Genomic DNA, 24,562 nt, shown 5'->3' on the forward strand with positions numbered 1-24,562 from the left:
GTGGACGAGTCTTAACTTTTATAAAGAATATCTCTTTGGGTTTGAGACTTTAGTCTTTGCAACTTTAGGGATCTTATCTATTCACGAACAGCTTGCAACACTCCAAAGAGAAAGGAAAACTTGAAATCGCATCATATGACCCCTTTAACAACTGTCATTTGAATATGAGAACAGCCCCATTTTGTTGATTTGAGCAGAACATGTATTCTGACACGTTTTAAACACGCTTGCATGTACCAGCTTGTACAGTATTGCTATATTGACTATAGGGTTGGCAAGATTTTCTAATATTTTGAAAGAAATACCTTATGCTCACCAAGGCTGCTGCATTTGTTTGATCAAAAATACAGTAAAAATAGTAATATTGTGAAATATTATTGCAATTTAAAATAATTAATAATCTATTTTATATTTTAATATATTAACATTTCTTATTATTATCAATGTTGAATTCCTTTTTTCCCATTAAGTAAATTGGTGTTTTTCTCAGTTCTTCCTTGCCGAAGGTCTCTGGACTTTCAGTACTGTGGTGTTAAGGTGGAGCTGAGTTTCTCTGCCCTGTTCTCCAATGTCCTGGTTGTGTTTGCTACAGTGAGGAACTCAAGCGCTATGGCCCAGGACTGCACTCTGATTCTTGAGAGTGAACCAGTAAGTCACAGCTTTTCATGTCCTCTTTCGCTGACTTAACCACATACACACGCATACACTAGGGGGATATAAGAGTCAGGACGGAAAAGGAAAGAGGGTTGATTTCATAGTGTTTTGTACTTGAATTTGCTTCTTAAAGTTTCCCAAACTCATGAATGTATTATGGAGGAGGTTCATGCAGTGGCATTGAACATTAAAGCAAATAATAAAACAAAACCATTTTCACTCCTGAGTCTGTTCTAGACAAAATATGTCTTATATTTTGTATTAAGCATTGCTCACCAACTCTCTCGAGTTGTAAAAGATTTTGGTTGCATATTTTGATCATAATTCATAACCGGTGTTATTTCAGGATTATTTGTATAATATTATAGTATTTATTCATTTTTAATTTGCTTTTTTATAGTTTAATTTTAGCTTGTGTTTTTAGTAATTGCATGTGCTTTTTGTCATTATTTTTTATTTATCTTTTATTTTTTAGTACTTTTGATACTAAAGTGTAAAGTGTAGTAATTTTATGGACCCATAATGTTTGAACCCATAATGGGTGTGTGTATTCATATTAAAACAAGCAAACCTGAATGCTCTCAAAAGCTCAAATATATTTGTTTTGAATTGGCAAGTCAGTTTAAAATATAGCAAGATTTTAGGAAATTTTTCCTCTGATATACTATGTATTTAGCTACATTTTTATTTTCACAATAGATTACACATTAAATATTTAACATACAAAATGTGATGCTCTACTGCAAATGTGAAGTTTAGGAAGTTCAGCATAAAGAAAGTAGGATGAAAACAAAACTGTGGATCTACTGACCTCCAGGGGTGAAAACATGTAATACGTCCTTGGGTATATTAACAGTTTGACATTCAATTTATACCCTTATGGTACCTGCTTGCTCGATTACAATTTAAGTGGTGATGTGTTTTTGTTTTTAGCAAATGCAGGACATTTTCTCAGGTTCTGGTCGATCAGAAGAAATGGACAGTCTGCTTGTGAACAGTGGTGAAACTCCTGACTGCACCCTCAGATTATGTTGCCTTCAAAGACTTCAGGTACATTTAAGGAGTTTTTGTCTTTGGAAAGAAAAATAGTGGTATAGAACTGAAATGCATTTTAAAACATTGAGAACTGAAACACACATGATCAATTTAAAACGGTTGGTTTGCACCTGGTAGATCATGAACCCAAAATGGGTCACAGATAATAATCATAATAGGGTTTTGGACAGCATGTAATATGCAACTGATAAAATGCAACTTACTAAAAAGTAAAAGGGTTGTGAACTTGTAAAATAAAAAAACGAAATAAAAATAAATAAATAAAAGAACAAAACTATGCAAGGTAAAAGGAGACTACATTAAATATAAGTTGGAACAAGGATAAACAATGTTTTTGTGTTGACCACAAAGTATTTGGTGTGGTGGGACATTGAAAAACTAAACATATATGATATGATATGATATGATATTATATTGTGTTATATTGTATTATGTTATATATTATATTATATTCATATATTTAAAGTTTTATTGCAGGAATATCATTGTTGCTGTTGAGAACCACTGATATAGTATAATGCATTATATCTGGAAGTCAAAAATACTGTTCAGAGACATTAAATAATTGAAATTTATTCAAACTTCCTAGGGATCTCTGGTGATCAAAGTGACACTGCACTACACCCACACACAAACTAAAGAACGTCTCACTGAGAGCAAAGAGCTGGACATAGGCAGGCCTCTCATTGCCTCCTGCAAGCTGAATCAGATGAGGCCAGTGGACAGGAGACAAGAGAGCCGTGTCCATACTGTGGACCACATGTCCAACATAAGATATCCTCATCATCAGAACCATCCTCGACCTGGTCAGCCCTACACACGCAAGGCTGAGAACCGATTACAGAGTTCAGCCAAATCCACCTCCACGAGCAGCAATGAACCAGAGGAGAATGATGAAAATGACTAATGAATTCACTATGTGATGTTGCGTCCCTCTACACACACACAGTAAGGCATTGTTTTGATGCAACAAAGGATTTTTCTTACATGAATTATTTACTTTTTGCTTACTAATTACCAGTTGCGATACAGTAAATGTGTATGTGTGAGAGAGAGAGAGAGAGAGAGCAACAAAAGGAAGATGTTCTCATGCAAATGTAGAAATATTTATACAAATTATTTGTAAATCAAATTAAGTGTAATTTTCTTATATAACTAATAAAGTACTACTTCTGTAGTTTTCCTGTGTGATGAAATTTCATATTCAAATGCAGTTATTGATATTAAGATATTCTATATTCATAGAAAAATGAATATTAGAAGATACAGCTACATTTCTATGATTTGTTTTATGAAAATATGGAAAATCAGGAGGTATTTTGGATTAGGCCATAAATAAATAAATATATATATAAAATATTTTTTAACAATATTTACAGGCATTTTAAATTTAAGTCATATCACATTTACAGATAATTTAAAATTAAGGTTGCATGAAACTTAAATGCATAAAATTATAGATTAAATGTATGCAAAATGTTTATTCAAAAAGATATGCATGTAAAAGATATGTTAAATGATATGTTTATTCAAAAAGATTACCTTTTTTTATTCAATACCAGAAAAACACAGACAAAAGATATATACAGTAACATTAATACATTAATATTATATAGTCACATTATATTTTATATTCATTTACTTTTACATTAGTGCATTTTCAGTGTTTTTTTGTTTGTTTTCATTTATGTGAAAATATGATTCATTTATTAAAATGAGAAATTTGAGCAAAAAAATACAAAAGTGCCATTAAAATATAAAGAAATCCTGAACATGCCAATATAATTTTCTAAATCATTTTAAAAGTAATTTGAATAAATATTTAAACTCATTAGTAGCCTAAATGTTTCATTTTCATGTATCTATCTTTTCGATACATGTTTAGCCAGACATATGCAATATTTTGTAAGATACTTCTTTGATTTTGTTATTGATAGGCTACTAACTCGTTCTGCCAAATGAAGAAAAAAATATTGCTCCAGGAAATTAATCGGAGTATAGAGTATTCCTTACAAACTTACTACTACCTTTGTCCAGCATCTTATTGGACAACAATGACCTCCAAATACTCAGCAGCACCCCGATCTTTCATTGTCCATTTCAAACGCGTCCTTATTGGGAGATCTTAACCATTGGCTCGAAGGAGTGTCAATCAGCTTCTGTGGTCCCGCCCCCTTGCTCAAATATCAAGCGGTGAATGGTCAACTGCTACTGTCTGCTCGTAACCACAGCGACTTAATCTGGACCTGGATGCGTGCTGGAGGAACCTGTTCGCAATAACAGAAAATAAAACACTCACCCGAACATCTGCTCAAAGATGCTGTCGGCTTCGGTTAGCACGTTTCAGCTGGGCGACCGGAGAGTTTGGTCGATGTGACATTGCTTGAGCTTTTTGTTCTGGTCCCGGACGCAGAGCAGCGATCGCGCTTTGAGAAGATGTTGAGTCGGTTGATGAGTGGCAGCGTCAGAAACCTGGAGCGAGAATACTTGTGTACGGTCAGGCTGCTGGATGATACGGAGTATACCTGCACCATTCAGGTCAGTCTCACCAGCGGCACCTGTGCTGCCGAAAATCAGCGAGCAGCAGACCTTTTGTTGCAGGCTTTGAGAAGCGTGCGCAGTGGGTTTTAATAGCAGGTGCCAGCAGCATCCCCCCTAAAACCAGCTCCTTAGAAAATCCTGCAACGCTCGCTTGATTAGGAAGAGTCTTGGCTTGTAAAGGCAGTTCAGATTATGTTTGGTCTCAGAGTGTTTTTGGATAGAGAGGGCTTGTTTTGCTCTGGATTCCCACCAATCAGAACACACAGCACAACACTGAAGTGCTGCTGCTGCTATACTGGAATGTAAATGTTGTAGTTAGCATCTGGTTTGTTTATTTAAATAGCTTTGGGTATTTTAAACTAGCAATTTCTTCTCTATAAGCACTTTTTTTTCGACCCATAACGGGTGAGTTCAAGATGTTTTAGGAGCATCCATGGTGATTTTTTTTTTGGTGTAAAGGAACAGTGCACCCAAAACTAAAAAGTCTTTTGGCTTTTTTCTGTGGAACACAAAAGGATATGTTAATGACAGCTTCAGGGAAAAAAGAAAAAGAAAAAAACCCACATTGAAAACAAATGCATTCTGCGCACCACGGATGGCAGATTTTTCATTTTCGGGTGAATTGTTCCTTTAACTTTTGCATGGGCATCACTTGTAGCACTCTTGGATTGGGTGTGTGTAGTAAACATTTCAGGACCGACTCTAGAGAATCAATATATGCAATGCACGTGTCCCCTTTACAGTATATTTTCATAGTATTGGAATTACTCCATAAGCAGGAAAGTGTTGTATGGATTCTGGCATGATATCAACACTACACATCCATTAATAATGCATGCTTTAGTCTATTCCCACCAATCAGAACACACAGCACAACACTGAAGTGCTGCTGCTGCTATACTGGAATGTAAATGTTGTAGTTAGCATCTGGTTTGTTTATTTAAATAGCTTTGGGTATTTTAAACTAGCAATTTCTTCTCTATAAGCACTTTTTTTTCGACCCATAACGGGTGAGTTCAAGATGTTTTAGGAGCATCCATGGTGATTTTTTTTTTGGTGTAAAGGAACAGTGCACCCAAAACTAAAAAGTCTTTTGGCTTTTTTCTGTGGAACACAAAAGGATATGTTAATGACAGCTTCAGGGAAAAAAGAAAAAGAAAAAAACCCACATTGAAAACAAATGCATTCTGCGCACCACGGATGGCAGATTTTTCATTTTCGGGTGAATTGTTCCTTTAACTTTTGCATGGGCATCACTTGTAGCACTCTTGGATTGGGTGTGTGTAGTAAACATTTCAGGACCGACTCTAGAGAATCAATATATGCAATGCACGTGTCCCCTTTACAGTATATTTTCATAGTATTGGAATTGCTCCATAAGCAGGAAAGTGTTGTATGGATTCTGGCATGATGTCAACACTACACATCCATTAATAATGCATGCTTTAGTCTTCAAAACTGCCCCTTGGGCACTTGTAAATCAAGCAGTTTAGCAGAGCAGCATGGATGGCTGGCTGCAAAGCACTGGCTGTACAGGAGTGTGTGAAATCCGGCAGATTATGGGAGGTCTGTTACTCCGTGATGAAGGGAGGGTTACATCATAAACACTGGGGATAGACAAACTGCAACCAAACCTAACTATTTCACTCTTTTCAGTTTTCACTAATAGATTTTTCTCAATGATCCCAAACTGAAAGTAATTTTCCCATTTTATTTAATTTTTATGTAAAGATTATTCTCATTTGTACAGGTCTTTTTATATCATCCACACATAATATTTAAGGAGAAGGTTTAGTTTATTACTCAGTTTAAATTTTTTTTCAATTAACTTTTTTTGCAGTTTTTACAGGGACTTTGCACAGTTGACATTGTGATTTGGTCTGTTTTACCCTTTTTTGGTGGGATTGTTGATTCCTCTAGCCTATATATCACACTTTTTGTCTTGTTCATACTGTTAAATACAGACTAATTATTATATTAACTTGTGCAATATTCATGATAGGGATCAACTGCTACAAGTTTTTCATCGGTTGATTCTTGAATTATTAAATTTAGTTTCACACATTGCTGAATATGTGCTTAAATAATTCAAATAATAATTCTTAAAATAAGTGGGATTTGGTGTTTTCCCTAATTTGATAGGAATATTGATTTATTTTACATAAAAAATAATATTGTGTAGTAAGGAGAAGGTTTAGTTTATTACTCAGTTTAAATTTTTTTTCAATTAACTTTTTTTGCAGTTTTTACAGGGACTTTGCACAGTTGACATTGTGATTTGGTCTGTTTTACCCTTTTTTGGTGGGATTGTTGATTCCTCTAGCCTATATATCACACTTTTTGTCTTGTTCATACTGTTAAATACAGACTAATTATTATATTAACTTGTGCAATATTCATGATAGGGATCAACTGCTACAAGTTTTTCATCGGTTGATTCTTGAATTATTAAATTTAGTTTCACACATTGCTGAATATGTGCTTAAATAATTCAAATAATAATTTAAAATAAGTTTTCACCTCAGGACTTAACTATTGTTGAGTTTTTAAAGTGATGTCGCACTATTAACATTGGGATTTGGTGTTTTCCCTAATTTGATAGGAATATTGATTTATTTTACATAAAAAATAATATTGTGTAATATCGTGCATAGATGAATTTGCTCAAAAACTAATCTGATTGTCTTGTTGATACTGTATAATAAAGGCTTATTATTCTATTAACTTATGCAATATTCATATCAATTACCAACCTCTACATGTTTTTCAGCAGTTGATCACATTTAGTTCCCCACAATCCTGAGTATGTCATTAAATCATTCCTAGGTTTTCACCTTAAGTCTAACCGTTGTTGCCTCAAACAGAGCAAAAAGAATAATAATATTTTTTTAAACAAAAGAAAATTAACAGAGATTAATGAGATTTATTTTAATAGGAGGCAGACATACAGTCAAGTGTAGGCTGGCATTTTTTCCTGTATTCAGCTGTTTGTCTTTCTTTGAGGATGCCTTTGTTTCATGTGTAGCTTGAAATGAAACGGGAGCCCACAGATCGCGTTCCATTACAGTCAATCTGAGAGCATCCTGTTTCTCAGCCCTCAGAAGTCTGAGAGGACTGTGGCTCCTGGATGACACACACTCCCTCAGGGCTTTCATACAGTTTCGACACATCAAGACAATCAATGCGTGTAAGAGTGGATTAGAAGAAGGAAAAAAAAGAGAGGAATTTTTCAGGAGCCACCTGAGTGAAGACTTTAAACTGTCTTTATGAGGAAGGAGTGTTTGTTTTATTGCCACAATTCCACATCGTGTTGACCTGTTGATATTTAAAGGCCTGTATTGGGATGGTTTTACAGTGAAAGCAAAACAATTTTTGAGTAGCATGGAAGAGAATATGTTGGATATTTCAGATACAGGAATGTTTTTTCAGTCCTTGTGATGATAATGCTGAGTAATCATATTCCGACAGTACAGCACTTATAAGAATCTCAAGACATTTTCTTGGCTTATCAGGGAAATATCTGAAGGCATCCTGTGTCTAAGACGGTGATCAATTGGCAGATTACGATTTGCTCAAAATGTCCAAATATTGACAGAATAACCACACTTGATGACACTGTATATAGATCTGTCATTTATTATTTTAAAGCAGTTATTATACATTTGTGCTACAGAATATTTTAATAAACAACAGCACAAAATCACAGAGACCCACTGTTATATCTGCCATAATGATACAGGTTGTAAACCAGAAAGCCACTTGATGAATCAGAGTTCACTGTACATAAAATATGACAAATTCTCACATATAGATACAAACAAAGACAAAACACCATGAGGGTAACATACATGACACTAAATAATGCAACTAAATAACAAAAATGTAACAAAAATGCCCTAAGGTACATTACGGTACAAAAATAAGAAGACCGTTTTTTTTAGTATGACATGTTATTTTTTACATTTTTAGGGGAAGGTAACCAGTTAACAGGTTTTTACTTTAGCATATAATCTCTTCCTATAAAAAAAACTTTTATTTTTTTACAGTAAAATAAATAATATATATATTTTTCTCAATTGGCCATTTAACAACTAACAATTAACAAATGTCGGTCTTGCCAAATATTATAATCAAATATTTTAAATATAATTATTGGGCTATATTATATATTATATCATTTTTTAAAATTAAAAATGAAATCCAACATGTTGAATTTAGGATGTGTACATCATATTTGCTCTCATTAAATTATATAATAAATATGTTGGTATTATATCATGCATTATTGTGCTTTCTAGAAACTATTATCAGCATCAGCACTACTAAGTAAATAGTAAAAGTTATTCTATGGTATTTGTGAGTGCTAATTGTAGCCGGGCTGTGCGTGTCTGTAGAGAGTGCCAGGCAGGGAAGGTGAGCAGCAGGGCTGATATGGAGCTGGAGTCGATCCAGTGCAGCCAGCAGCAGGTGTGCCGTGTGCAGCAGTGCTGTGTTGTTTGGCACGGTGACGTAATGGAGGAGAGACTGTGACAGAGCAGCCTGCCAGCTTTCTCTCTCTCTCTCTCTCTCTCTCTCTCTCTCTGTGGCCAGGGAATAATCCAAACTCTCTAGCTTGGCAGCAGAGGTTGAGAGTGCACAGTCATTGTTTAACGTCCTTTCTGCCCTCCGCTGGTCCCTATTTACTGGTTTCAGGCCTGCCAGCTCGGCCTCAGGGTTCCAGGACACCTAGACCGGGGAAAGAGCGAGTGAAAGGCTGAACTAGGTCACCCTTTTATTCTCTCCCTCACTCCCTCCCTCTTTACTCCAAATATCTTGTTCCCACTATGCTGAGATTCACTCACTCCAGGAAGTGCTTTCATCACCGGCAGATAGTTTCCTATAAAGCTCCCCAGTGGCTTCAGACCTGCTTGTGAATTGGCCTAGCTTGTGTTTTTCGTTTGACGATCAGCAAACACACTGTTCGTGTGTCGTAGCAGCTTGGTGGAAATTTGGTTCCCTTAACATGTTGCTAATGTGCTTTACAGCACGCAACGTTTCGATGCTGGAATGATTGTGAAACTGAAGGTGTGATATGCGGAAATCTGTAAGACACTGTTAAATGCGTTAAGTGTAGCACGTTGCAGCTAATGTGAAACTCGGAAATGCGGCTGTACAAACTTTGTAATGAGTTTATTTGTGTTACAAATCTCCTGTACTCGGGCTACATTTTAAAGGGATAGTTCACTTGAAAATGAATACAATTCTTATACTCATCCTCATGTCTTTCTTAAAACATTTCATTTCCTGTTTTCTGTCAAGTCCATCAGAATGTTTCCATACAGTGAAAGCGAATGGTGACCAGGGGTTGTCAGATTTAAAAAGTGACAATTAAACACCTTAAAAGTACCATGACAATAATTCTCTTGTACTACGTTCCAAGAAAGACAATATCGGGAAAAAAGCTGTCATTGCACATTTTTCTGTTATATACAGTATATGAAACAGAAATGTTCACCAGATGACATGAATAGCTATATTTGGAAAGAATTATTATTAGAAATTGAAAAATGAGTATAACCATACCATTTACCATTTTTCAGTTACCAAAAAGTGTACAAAGGTGTAAAAAAAAAAAAAACTTTCCTCTTGAATTTTCATAGTCCTTATTTCCACTATTTATGACTTGTTCATTATGACTATAAAATTGGAGTGATTTTTGTTGCGATTATGATTAAATAAAAATATTAAACAAAATAAGAAATATATTGCAATTTTGTAAATGGAAGTATTTGATAAAAAAAATCATAGTGTAACTGTACAATTTTAGTATTAATATTTATGTCTTAAAATATGATGTGATTTCTATTTTTCCTTTTCTTTAGTGTTATGTAGCTATTTGTGCACGTATAAGATCTAGGAAAACCCCCCAAAATTGAACCGTACCGTGCCGTACCATGCAGTGGAAAAGTGCCATAAAAGAGAAGGCTGATCAAGACCGGGCTAAAACTCCTCATTCAAACACACCCCCACTTAGGGATGCAGCGATTAACCGGTTTCGCGATTAACCGCGCTTTAAAACGTCACGGTTAATTAATCGTAAAGGTTCTGCTAAACCGAGTGTTTCTGTTACATGGAATGGAACTGTTGCAGCTTGTGCAAAATGGAAACAAAGTTACACTAAAGGTGCACCAGCTTAAAATGACATGCTTATCAGAGACACGAAGGCTACTACTGCTGCTAAAGAGCAACACACATTAGGGATCATGCATGGCTAGCTGTACATTGAACAATTTTTAACGCACGACGTGAAGGCAAGAAAAACCTGACACGAAGCTACGGCTCGTTAGCTCAGCATTCTGCCCAATTCAGATCAGAAAGAGATTAAATAGTGCGGTAAGATCACATTTATTTGAATTAATTAATTATAATATTTAGCTACTTGAATTAATTATTCGATCGAGAGAGAGAGAGAGAGAGGGGTGACAGTTGCCTACCTGCGTCTGTGTGTCTCTCCAGTAGGCTATTTAATCTATTTTATTAATAAAAGTCGCGGGGCAGCGTTCTCAAGAAGTTTGTGTCCTCCTGAATGTTTGTATACATGCGCAGCGCGATCTCCAATCTCACAAACCAAAATAATAGACATGATTTTCTCAGGCCACATGTAAAATCATATGAATTATTATAAAGATTATTAAAATGAATATGTATGGATGACAGTTGATTACAATAATATTTCAGTTTATTTAAATCATTAGTAACAGTTTCCCCAGTGGGATAAAGTTAATATATATAAAAAATACTTCATTAACTTTGTTATTTACTATCCCTGTTGTAGTATTATTCATAAGATTTTTTTTCACCATGTTTCCAAAGTCTCTACCCCAGGTCCAAAAGAAATGTAAAGAATGTACAAACTGAAAACATGAAATACTTTTGTGATCTATTTCCATTTATTATTTTCAAAAAGAGAAATACTGTCATGGATGTTTACAGAGCAGAGGTTAACTTTTTTAAAATTCCAATAAGAGAGATGGACTTTTCTTTGTCTTTTGTTTATTATTATTTTGTGCTGTATTGTTGGTTACTGTGTTATTTCTGTTTCAAAAGCCAGCAAATATCTAAAGAGTGTTCATGTGATATTATACATTAGTAATGTTGTGAAATTAATAAATGCATAATAATCGCCATAATCGTAAAACCATGATTATTCCTCAGACAATAATCGTACCAACAAAATCTATAATCGTTGCATCCCCAGCCTCACATCTATACGTCACGATGTGGAAATATTTGCATAATGCCGCCCAAATGTTCATGCAAAGAAAGAAGGCGTGGTTTCAGGAACCGCAGTAGTGTTGATGCAGCCATGTCAGGGAGATGCTGTGTGTTTCTGTGGGAAAGCAAAAGCACTTTATTTAGCCTTCTGAAAGTAGATGCAATGAGGAATAAGGCTGTCAAAATGGCTGAAAAACTAAATTCGAATTTTTTATGTAAAGGCAATATGTAAGATTTTTTTATTAAAATATCCAAAAACCACTAGAACAGTGTTATATATTTTGCTGACTTGTGTACTTACATTATCCCAAATGTTTCAAAGAATGTTTAAATCCAGCGAAATAAGCAATTTTAACTAGTGACACGGAGCGTGTCCATAGTGTCATTGTGTCGCCTGCCAATGATGTTATAACCCTTTGATTTTCCGGAAAACACCAAAGACGCTTTAATATGTTGTGCGTTTTAATAGACCGGTGACAACCGCACAGAGTAGCATTATAACAGAACTTTCAAATGTATCTAGTATGATAAAACAGCGCTGCTTTACCCCACATACGCACGACCGGAAGGAGCGGAAGCGATCGACTGTGGCATAATAAAAGCTCCGCTGCTTTCGAGCCGTGTGTCACGCTCGTTCAGCGGCCTCGTTTCACTTCAACGCTTTGAGCCTCACCCTGCTTCATTCTACTACGTTAATAAATCATTAGCTCATCCATGAACATGATTTCTGCCCGAGTCCCGTCAGATTGCATCGGCTGTGGGGATGAAGACGACAACTCCCATGATTCCACACTCAGTCACAGCGTCATCAAACTACGCCTTTGTCTCTTTGTTTATTTTGAATATGCGCCCTCCAGCGGCGAAAATTACATATTGTGCCTTTAAATATTATCAATATTCGAATTTAAAAGGCATAATTTCAGTTCGGGGAAAAAAGCTTTTGGCTTCTCTTCTGAGGCCACAAGAGGGCGCATCGAGCTAAATATTATGCACGTTTCTTCAAAGCATAATAAAATAACAGGACTATCTTTGAAAAAAAGTGCATAATGTTTAAAATAATGTTTGTAAACCTTATATAATTAATAAAGTTGCTTAAACAATTAGAAACAAAACAGCATCATGCATGTTAGGGCTGGGAATATATGCAATAAATCGATGCATCGCGAATCGAGAAATGATTCAGCATAGATTCTGAGATTTTCCGAATGCATCGCGATTCTTTCTTGAGTCGATTCTGAGCTTAGTTTTGAACAGCAGATGGCACTGCATGCTTTAGAAACAGCCGTACTCTGCTTGTTTCCAAATCCTTACACACACTTAAACCTAAAATAATAATTCATAAAATTCGAAAAAGTTGAAGCGAATTACAAGGGTGTTCACAGTGGGCTGTGTTTACATTAATCTCGCGTAGTAAAAACATTCTGAGCTGAGGTGAAATTTAAAAAAGTGCATAATGTTTAAAATAATGTTTGTAAACCTTATATAATTAATAAAGTTGCTTAAACAATTAGAAACAAAACAGCATCATGCATGTTAGGGCTGGGAATATATGCAATAAATCGATGCATCGCGAATCGAGAAATGATTCAGCATAGATTCTGAGATTTTCCGAATGCATCGCGATTCTTTCTTGAGTCGATTCTGAGCTTAGTTTTGAACAGCAGATGGCACTGCATGCTTTAGAAACAGCCGTACTCTGCTTGTTTCCAAATCCTTACACACACTTAAACCTAAAATAATAATTCATAAAATTCGAAAAAGTTGAAGCGAATTACAAGGGTGTTCACAGTGGGCTGTGTTTACATTAATCTCGCGTAGTAAAAACATTCTGAGCTGAGGTGAAATTTACGTTACATGACTCGGCCGAACGCACAAGCGCTCTTAAGCACTCTTCTTCATGAGCATTTGAGTGTGCGGATAAAAACTAGATTACAGCGCCATCTGCTGTTAAAATCTAAGATCAGAATCGATTCCAGAGGAATCTCAATGCATTCTGAAAATCTCAGAATCGATCCACGAATGGATTCTGCATCGATTTATCGTCCCAGCCCTAATGCATGTATGTATAGTTTAATACAAAGGACCGAAAACCAATCACAAAGAATACTTTCTTCATTTAAAAACTTGAGATGCAGTGGGATGGGGAAAACCGCCATAAAGTATTGAGACATGTTTTTTAAAAGTTGAACTTACATTAATTTTACATAGCTTTCTTAACATTGCGTCTCCTCTTGTGCGAGACGCAAGTGCAACGGTGATAGATGTCCCTCTAGAAAATGCGATAAATATGCGTTCTGTGTGAATTGTTTGGTTTCGGTTTTGACGTAAACAACATCTCATTGATTGTTCTCCTTTTCTGCAATATTTTGAATGAACAACGTAGCAGCGCCGCATCTAGTGGGTTCAACTGGAAACACATACCAGCTTCATCACTGTGTCTGTCACGCAACTCTGTTCCCCTTTGGGGCTCTGTCTTTACATTTATTTTGAAAGATGAAGCTTGCGAGTCACGATTATGGTAGGGGCGTTACATTTCCGATGAGTGCTTGCGGTGTTCGGCCAATCACAATGCACTGGGTCAGCTGGCCAATCAGAGCAGACTGCGCTTGTCGGAAGGAGGGACTTTGTAGAAAACGAAGCGTTTGAGAGAGGCGGGGCATAGATGACCTACAATAATGTACAGTATTTGAAAAATAATATGTTTTTTGAATATTAAAGCATGTCAACATATTCTGCTACACCAAATACACAAAATAATGATCTTTAAAAAAGCATCATATGACCCCTTTAAGAAAAAATATCACGGTATCACGGTATTGTCATTACAGCTCTAAATGTGTTATTTTTAAATGACTGGGTAAAAAAAATAAATCAGCTGAACACAATATATTTTGTTTTTGAGCAACGTACAGAATATTAGCAACAGTAGAATTTGTTTATTTTTTCTTTGATTTGTTTCCTAAAAAGAAGAAAAATTAAGACTGACATCTTTATTTAACCTACATCTTTAATTAAAGTTATTTAATTTTAGTTATATAATTCATATACATGTAATTTTAATTAATTAATTAATTTAATTTATGCATTTAGCAGATGCTTTTATCCAAAGCGACTTACAGTGCATTCAGGCTATAATTTTTTTTACCAGTATATGTGTTCCCTGGGAATTGAACCCATGACCTTTTGCACTGCTAACGCAATGCTCTACCACTGAGTCACAGGAACATGATAATCATTTCATATCATTTAATAATAACCTAATTTGAAGCAAAAACAGAATGTTGTGTTCTGACTAGCTTTGTGAAATTCTACTACATGCCTGAACGAAGCAAACAGCAGATGCTCTGAATGAGACGCAGATTCACTCTCTGACAGCAGGAGGCGCTTCTGGAACACCAGATACAGTTTCCTTGGTTACCACTGTAAAAAAACAGCTGCACACAGAAACACTGCTTTAATATGAACTATACAGAGACGAGTTGAAAAGAAAATACCACGTAAACTTGTGTTTTTGAGTATCCCTCAAAAACACATTCATATAAACCCCCAAATTAATATTGAGGATTTTCTTTCAATAGTTTGTGCATCATGAACAGTGAGTGATGTGCCTGCTACAGTACAGTATTTTTCTCTTTGAGTCCGACTTCAGCGTCTCTGGCCTGTGTTAACGGGCGTTTACAGACTTCATATTTTCACATAAATGACATTTTGGAAAATGATTGCATTGCAATGCAGTCCAGAACAGAGACTAGTTGCAATAAGAAAAAAAACGGCTGGTTGCCGATCATGTAAGTTCCAGGGGAAGCTTCGGCCATCCTACACACACGTGACTGACCTCTCGCTCGCACCAACAGGAGGAGGAGGGTCATGTTACTCTCTACACTGCGCTCAACCTGAGGGATTCCTACACTTTCAGTCTTTGAGGAAACATGAAAAACAGTGCACACCGCAGGAACGGTATAACGGAAAATATGAGTGGTTTTGAAACTGAAATTTTCAAATCGCGGTATACCTTGAAACCGGTAATTGGCCCATGCCTAGTTACAACACATTTAAACATTCACAAAGACAAATAGTTTGATGCTTGAAACTTATCGCAGCATGCCTGGTTAGGACAGTTTAACTAGCCCAAATGATGTAATAAGACAGGTCAACATTATCACACTCTCTGATAAAACATTTCTTTAAGCCCAACAATTTGTTCTACCGTAGAGAGTAAATAAGCAGACATCACAGAGCACTTTATCAGCAATTCATGCCATATTTTTCAAGCAGCAGCTGCTTCTTATGATTGTCATCGTGTTTCTAAAATGGGTTTAAGCCCTGATATACTGCCGCTGGTTCTGCTCTCTTTGGCCTCCTCCTCCTCCACATCGGAAATCATCTTATGAGAGGATGATGAATGAAATTAATGACTCTATAATCTCTTGGTGTTTTGAAAAACAGCGTGTGTGAGTATGTGTGTGTGTGAGCTGGTTTAATGATTCAGCCTGCCATGGCTATAACGTGTGTGTGAAGCGTATATATCTGTGCATGTGGGAGGTTGAAGAGAACTTGAGTAAAGAAATCTCACTCATAATAATCCCTGGCCCTTTAAGGAGCTTTATTTTGAACAGATCAGGCTAAAAGTGGGATGTGTCTTCCTCATCATGACTTTCTGCCCATCAGCTCCAGCAGCGAAGCCCCTGCATTGGTTATATGAATGATGTCTCCTTGTAATTATGTTGCTTATAGAAAAAAAGTTGATAATCCTCAAAGTGAAGATGTCCGATTTGAACCCTAAGACTGCTGTCATGGATCAAAAGGAGTTTGAAAAGCTTGAGGATGCTGTCTTGCATATAAAATATTCTAAGCCTAAATATCACAGGCCTCCCACATGGCCTTCTTAACAAATTTTCATATGAACACTAATAAATGTTGCTTTTTGAAATATACAGTGAGGACCAATGGACTTACACTTAGTGTTATTTTTTTATTTTTATTTTAAATATTTTTTTAACTAAGAAATCTAAAATAATTATTAAAGTTGTGATATTAAATAAAAGAAGAAATATTTAAGAATCTGCTCTGTCTAGGGCACTAATCAAATATACAAATGTATGACTTGAAGAACTCTTTTGTACAAAAGGACATATTTCTACACAAAAGGGGGAAATACCGAATACTTAAGAAATTTTGACATCCATTTTATATTAAAATTTTTCACTTTTTCATGTTTTTATGCTGATAATGTAATTTGTAATAGCAAATATTGTGTTAAATTAGAAATATACAATATTATATTGTATATATTATATTATATTATTATTATATTATTATATTATTATCATTATACAGGAAAAACTGTTTACATTTTGATAATAAGAACAATAATGAATTAATAGTTTAGCACCAAATTAGCATATTAGAATGATTTCTGAAGGATCAGTTTTGCCATCACAGATTACATTTTAGAATATATTCTAATAGAAAGCAGTTATTTTAAATTGTAATAATATTTTGCAATATTTAAAACTTTTTTTTTTTTACTGTATTTTTTAGAGATGCACCGATTTGCAATTTTCTTGGCCGATTCCGATTTCCGTTTTTTTTTTGTTAGTGTGATCTGCCGATACCGATTTTTGCCGATTCCGATTTTTTTTCCCTAAGAACTATAATTGACAGCATATACAAACAAAAATCTACTTTTCTTCAACACAAAGTTGAAGTAAAAAGTCAGTAATAAAATAAGAACAAATAAAAAAATTGCAAACAACAGCACAAATAAATGCAATAGAATAAAGAGCTATAAAACTAAGTTTTTATTCAGGTAAGTAATACTACAGAAATTAATGTAATCAAATGTAAAATAACACATCCAGTGTTATTTTACATTTGATTACTTTAATTTCTGTAGTCTTCATTGTAAAAATTAAATACAGATTAATGCTTACCATTAAAGTTATAAAACGTATTTTTTAGTTTAGTTTATAGTTTATCCACATACTGTTACACAACATGCGTTCTCTTTTTCAACTAGGCATGGGCCGGTATGAGATTTTTGACGGTATGATAACCTTAAGCAAAAATATCACTGTTTCACGGTATTGTTGCTGCAGCTCTAAAATGTGTTACTAAAATAATGCGCAATACAAGCACTATTTAACCGGAGCGAATGAGATGTGTGTGAGAGAGAAGGGGTCGGCGGAGAGAAGAGAGCGAGAATGCGCAGCTGACGTTATTGCCTGTGCCGCTGGTAACAAAACGGATCGGCTCGAAATCAGAAAGAAGTGAGCCGCGGCCGGTCACCGATCCGAGCCAAAATGAGGAAAATCGGCCAATTCCGATCCCTGGTCGATCGATCGGTGCATCTCTAGTATTTTTTTTTTATCAAAAAATGAAGCCTTGGTTAAACTTTCAAAAAAAATAACAATAATTATTCCAACAATCGGCTCGAAATCAGAAAGAAGTGAGCCGCGGCCGGTCACCGATCCGAGCCAAAATGAGGAAAATCGGCCAATTCCGATCCCTGGTCGATCGATCGGTGCATCTCTAGTATTTTTTTTTTATCAAAAAATGAAGCCTTGGTTAAACTTTCAAAAAAAATAACAATAATTATTCCAAACATTTGACTGGTAGCATGTGTACATTTAGATTATTGTTATGATATTATTATTAATTTAGATTACCTTTGCCATCATATAACACATTTAAAATTAATCTTTATACACATTAATAAAATTAAAAATGTTACAATTATTTTGATGAAGTCTCAAAATGAATATTCATACTTTACAATGTTGTGATGTCTAAACTCACTTGTAACATTTATAGGGATTGATTTTTAGTGTATTATGTTTAATTTATTGGTATTTAGCAAGTTGTAAAATGAACCAGTACGTCACAAATGTGTTTTAGTGCAGCATGCAAGTATGTAGTTGTAGTACATATTTAGTATGCAAGTTTGCAAACAAAAGGAGTTATTGAATTAGAAAGTAGGGGGAGGAGACACTTCCTAAAGTTAATTCAACAGCAAGGGGCTGACTGCTCAAATACGCATAGTATCAGGGGTCTTCACAGTTGCTAGGGTGACTCCCCCTGGACTAATGTGTTGGCTAATAGTGTGGATGTCCCTTTGCACACACTGTAACAATAGACAAATGGTCCTGACACTGCAAATAAATAGATGGAATCCTGCTGTTCTCACACTGACCTTTTCCTATACAGTGGCTTGTAATGGAAACCTGCCAATAATGTGGATGAAAGTGACGTTGTAGAAAGACCTCAAGCTCTCTTATCTTTCCCCCTTTACCTGACCTCATTCTCTCTTTCCCACGCGGCTACTCTTCAGCCCTGCTGATGCTTCTGTTACACCCCTCTGAGAATTTGTATCGAAACTGCTTGTAACTGTTTGGTTTGTAACGGTTTGCAGTATTTAGGTGTAGTTTGCAGTATTTATGTGTAGTATACTGTCTAGTGTGGCAGTCGTATGTCCTTTTCAGTTTAATTCTAATGTTGTTTGCGAGGAATCTGTCCAGGTTACTAGGATCATTCTGAAATTCTTTTAATTAAATGCTGGTGATTTCATTGGTCGGCTTGTTCTTATGGGGAATGCTGGACTCGTTTCATTAGCTGGCTTTCAGAGCAGACAATATACAGTCTTTAGTTGTATTGGTTAATGTGCTCCTTTAGTGCTTGTCTGTAAACTCTTCTGTAATAGCTCTCTTTCAGCATGCGAGTTTAGTGCTTTTTCCCCCCAAACTTCACTTGTCACCAACAAGGGGTCAGTGTCTGGATTCTGTGCCTGCAGTCTTATGTGATAACGTACAGTGGGTACGGAAAGTATTCAGACCCCCTTAAATTTTTCACTCTTTGTTATATTGCAGCCATTTGCTAAAATCATTTAAGTTAATTTTTTTCCCTCATTAATGTACACACAGCACCCCATATTGACAGAAAAACACAGAATTGTTGACATTTTTGCAGATTTATTAAAAAAGAAAAACTGAAATATCACATGGTCCTAAGTATTCAGACCCTTTCCTCAGTATTTAGTAGAAGCACCCTTTTGATCTAATACAGCCATGAGTCTTTTTGGGAAAGATGCAACAAGTTTTTCACACCTGGATTTGGGGATCCTCTGCCATTCCTCCTTGTAGATCCCCTCCAGTTCTGTCAGGTTGGATGGTAAACGTTGGTGGACAGCCATTTTTAGGTCTCTCCAGAGATGCTCAATTGGGTTTAAGTCAGGGCTCTGGCTGGGCCATTCAAGAACAGTCACAGAGTTGTTGTGAAGCCACTCCTTCGTTATGTTAGCTGTGTGCTTAGGGTCATTGTCTTGGTGGAAGGTAAACCTTCGGCCCAGTCTGAAGTCCTGAGCACTCTGGAGAAGGTTTTCGTACAGGATATCCCTGTACTTGGCCGCATTCATCTTTCCCTCAATTGCAACCAGTCGTCCTCCAGTCGTCCTGTTCCTGCAGCTGAAAAACACCCCCACAGCATGATGCTGCCACCACCATGCTTCACTGTTGGGACTGTATTGGACAGGTGATGAGCAGTGCCTGGTTTTCTCCACACATACCGCTTAGAATTAAGGCCAAAAAGTTCTATCTTGGCCTCATCCGACCAGAGAATCTTATTTCTCACCATCTTGGAGTCCTCCATGCGGGCTTTCATGTGTCTTGCACTGAGGAGAGGCTTCCGTCGGGCCACTCTGCCATAAAGCCCCGACTGGTGGAGGGCTGCAGTGATGGTTGACTTTCTACAACTTTCTCCCATCTCCCGCCTGCATCTCTGGCGCTCAGCCACAGTGATCTTTGGGTTCTTCTTTACCTCTCTCACCAAGGCTCTTCTCCCCCGATAGCTCAGTTTGGCCGGACGGCCAGCTCTAGGAAGGGTTCTGGTCGTCCCAAACGTCTTCCATTTAAGGAATGGAGGCCACTGTGCTCTTGGGAACCTTAAGTGCAGCAGAATTTTTTTTGTAACCTTGGCCAGATCTGTGCCTTGCCACAATTATGTCTCTGCGCTCTTCAGGCAGTTCCTTTGACCTTATGATTCTCATTTGCTCTGACATGCACTGTGAGTTGTAAGGTCTTATATAGACAGGTGTGTGGCTTTCCTTATCAAGTCCAATCAGTATAATCAAACACAGCTTGACTCAAATGAAGGTGTAGAACCATCTCCAGGATGATCAGAAGAAATGGACAGCCCCTGAGTTAAATATATGAGTGTCACAGCAAAGGGTCTGAATACTTAGGACCATGTGATATTTCAGTTTTTCTTTTTTAATAAATCTGCAAAAATGTCAACAATTCTGTGTTTTTCTGTCAATATGGGGTGCTGTGTGTACATTAATGAGGAAATAAAATTAACTTAAATGATTTTAGCAAATGGCTGCAATATAACAAAGAGTGAAAAATTTAAGGGGGTCTGAATACTTTCCGTACCCACTGTATACTAATCTTGAATAAAATGCTGTGCAGGCTGCAGCTTGTTCTGAAATGCCAGTTAGTTAAGGATTGAATTTCAGGATTGTTCATTGGAAACTGTGTAACAAGTGCAGCCATTGCATGAACCATAAATAGATTAATGAAATGTAATTATTTCATTTAATACTTGACATCAAGTTCAGGGCTCAACAAAAAGTTTTGGTCCAGGAGCTGGTGTTTTTTGGACCTTATTGTTGATCATGTACATGTGTTTTATGCGTTCCAAACTAACATTATATTCAGATGTGCTGAATATTGTTATTGCAAGTTCTGTTCATTTTAAATTCTGATTCCCAGGTAATATTATAAATTAAAAATAAATGCACCTTATGGCCAAATGTTTGGTATAATTAATATTGTTATATATTCCCTGTGTTGGTGTTGAAGTGTTTTCCCTGTTCCTATAGACCAATTTGGTGTTTGCAAACAGTGATGACGTTTTTTGTGAGCGGAGTCTATCTGGTGGCAGAAAATGACAGTTTTAAAGTAGCGGTCTATGGAAGCCATGGAATAAAAAAGGTAATTTAGTTTGTATTTCAAAATTCAGACTTTTTTTTCTCATAATTCCGAGATTAGATTTCACAATTCTGATAAGAAAATTCAACTCATCTTTCTCTCTTTTCCCCTCGGCTCAGAGTCATGAGTTTATATTAGGGCTGAACGATTTTGGAAAATAATCGAATTGCGATTTTTTTTTTTACCAGTATTGCGATTGCGATTTAAAGCTCTTTATGTTCTGTATTATTCAACAAAGACAAGCTATAAATCATTGTATAGTATGACCAATACACTATTAGATAGATTAAACATAAATGTTCTTTTCTGTAGGCAAGGCCTATATGTTACGATGAAATTAGGTGATGCATGAATTGATATGAATTACATTTTTATTTAACAACTACAATCACAGTATATTGACTGATTTGTTGAACTTCCAATCTTGTAAGCATGTAATAATTATGACAACATAAAGCACTGACAAATAAGCCTGGTGTAAACATTAATATGAAAGACAGAAACAAATCACACAAACTAAAGTAGATTGCAGAAATATAAAAACAAATCTGTTGCTTTACCACACTACTTTAGGTCATTCAAAGTCACTGTAATAAACATATGTAAACATGTGGACTGCACTTTTTAAACACTGTCTGTTAACTTTAGACCAGTGGATCTCAAACTTTTTTGGTCGCGCCCCCCTTTAAACCTATAAAAAAATCTGCCCCCCCCTTTCCTGAATCTTCATTCCACCTCAGAGTACCAAATAATTTCACTAAACGTAATGAAAAATTAATGCTTTTTAATAAAAAAAACCTACAGGGAAAAAAACACCATCACTTGAAACATGAAAAATAGCATAGAGAGAATAACTTATTATTATTCTCTCTCTGTTATTTATTTATTTTTTGTGGGTTTCATGCTAAGGCATAGGACACACACAGGCTTTCCTCCTCACCAACGACATTAAACACCGTGTCTACACCGGACATGAGCAGGCAAAATACAGTAGAACCCATTATAATCAGTGACACTGTCTACACTGGATGCGATGCGGCGCGGCGCGACACGACAAAACCCAACATTAAACTGATGCCTTGTTCTATTAATGACGTATTGACACAAAGTTGAAATAATTTGCAACAGTCGCTTTGTCGCATCCAGTGTACAGTTGAGCGGTTGCGGCGTTACGCGTCAACTGTAGCGTCCGGTATAGACACGGTGAGTGAAGCCGAGAGCAAGATATGCCTCGTCATATTTTCTGCATTTAGCTTTTGAATGTCCAGCACCTGCCTGGGTCTGTGCGAATTCATCTATGGCTTTTCTCTTCCCTTTCACAAACCGATCCATCTCCCATTCTAAGTTACATCCTTTGGCTGTTTACTGTTTTATTTCTTTTCTTTTTCTGCTGATGGCCCACTCTCGACTTGAAGCAGCGCTGCTTAGACCGATGGGTGTGTGTCATCAAAGTACTGCGAGAGCTATAAGAGAGCGGACGTCTCCATGCTTTCTCTTGCCATACTTTGACGTCATACACCGATCGATCATCAAGTCGAACACACCTCTTCACTCTCTCGTGTCACGTGAGCGAGTGTAATCGCAGCCTCTGCGATTGAAAAATCGCGTTTTTTCATATTGCGATATTATCGCAATCGTTCAGCCCTAGTTTATATCCCACACTTGGCTTTTTTTCCTGTCAGAATTGACAGAATTGCAATCGTTGAGTTATAATGTCTGAACTAGGAGATATAAACTTGCATTTGCGAGGAAAAAAAGTCAGAATTGTGAGACAAAATAGATAAATGTTATAAGTTTAAATAGTAGTCTATTTCATGCTGTAACTGCAGGGCTAATATAATCCCCTATGAACTGCATATGTGAATATTATGTAGATCTATTGTTTAAATCAAATTTATGCTTTAACAGTAGGGTAATCATAGCAGGTTTCATCCATAGTCTGTCTTTTTAAACGTCTGCGTTTAGCTTGAAATGGCATCTTTGACGACAATATTCTATAAAAATGATTTGCATTCCGATTCTGACATCCAAAGGCACAACAATACATTTTTTTTTCTATTATTCTATGGATTTTACCCGTTTCCCTCCACTTGTTCCCAGTGTTTTTCTGCCACCACAATGCACGCACAGCTGCATGTGACGTAACTGTGTTGTCTACTCTGTTAGTTCCCCTTGTGTTAGCTCTGCCTTTGTAGCTCCCTTGTTAGTTCCCATGGTTATCCTTGTGTGTTCCCTAGACAACTAACCACACCCTCTCATTACCTTGTTAAGCTTGTTAGCCCCTGTGTATATTTAGTCCTAGTGTTTCAGTTGTGTGGTGTCCGTCGATGTACTTGCTTCTGTTTTGGATTTTCTTGTTTGCCTTGTTCCTGTGTTTTTGTGGATGTTTATCTATTTCTTAATTAAACCTTGCACTTACTGTACATCCTCGCCTTTGCCTGCTCTCACCGAACGTTACAAATATGTTTCAACATGTTTTTGAAAGAAGGCTTATGCTCACTAAGGCAACATTTATGTAATCAAATCAAAACAGTAACATAATACCAGTAAAACATTCTAATAACATAATTTTGTGTTCAAAAACATGTTTTATTATTAGCAATGTTAAAAACAATTTTTTTTCCTGCTTAATATTTTTGTGGAAACCGTGATACACTACCATTAAAACCGTTTGTGGTAGATTTTTTAAATATAAATATAAAAATAAATCAATACCTTTATACAGCAAAGATGCATTAATTTGATTAAAAGTGACAGTTTTTTTTACATTAATGATGTTACAAATTATTTATTTTTCAAATAAATACAGTTAATTGAACTTTCTATTCATCAAAGAATCCAGAAAAACACTGTAATAACTATTATTAATAATTGAGCACCAATAATGATTGGTAATTATCACACAGATTAGCATATTAGAATGATTTCTGAATGGAACAGGAAGAAATTACATTTTAAAATATTTCCAAATGAAAAAAAAAAACACTGTTATTTTAAATTGTAGTAATTACACAATATTACTGTTTTTGTTGTATTTTTTATCAAATAAATGCAGCCTTTGTGAGACTTCTTTC

The 24,562-nt window shown here is 36.0% G+C and overlaps 2 protein-coding genes across 3 annotated transcripts in view; both read left to right on the top strand.

Moving 5' to 3' along the window:
- The window catches only part of LOC107562120 (mucosa-associated lymphoid tissue lymphoma translocation protein 1 homolog), a 12,031-nt gene extending 9,161 nt beyond the window's left edge, over positions 1-2,870 (top strand). Inside the window, exons 8-10 of the mRNA XM_016246687.1 lie at positions 491-648; positions 1,588-1,704; positions 2,300-2,870. Coding sequence (XP_016102173.1) covers positions 491-648; positions 1,588-1,704; positions 2,300-2,617 — 593 coding nt within the window. The 3' untranslated portion in view covers positions 2,618-2,870. The remainder of the gene's footprint in view (positions 1-490; positions 649-1,587; positions 1,705-2,299) is intronic.
- Positions 2,871-3,928: 1,058 nt separating this feature from the next.
- Positions 3,929-24,562, top strand: part of frmd5a (FERM domain containing 5a) — a 146,542-nt gene continuing 125,908 nt past the window's right edge. For both annotated transcript variants that reach the window (XM_016246709.1, XM_016246710.1), the window contains exon 1: positions 3,929-4,248. In XM_016246709.1, coding sequence (XP_016102195.1) covers positions 4,147-4,248 — 102 coding nt within the window. In that variant the 5' untranslated portion in view covers positions 3,929-4,146. The remainder of the gene's footprint in view (positions 4,249-24,562) is intronic.

The sequence above is a fragment of the Sinocyclocheilus grahami genome, unplaced genomic scaffold (assembly GCF_001515645.1).
Source record: "Sinocyclocheilus grahami isolate Dianchi unplaced genomic scaffold, SAMN03320097.WGS_v1.1 scaffold808.1, whole genome shotgun sequence".
NCBI classification, from domain to species: Eukaryota; Metazoa; Chordata; class Actinopteri; order Cypriniformes; family Cyprinidae; genus Sinocyclocheilus; species Sinocyclocheilus grahami.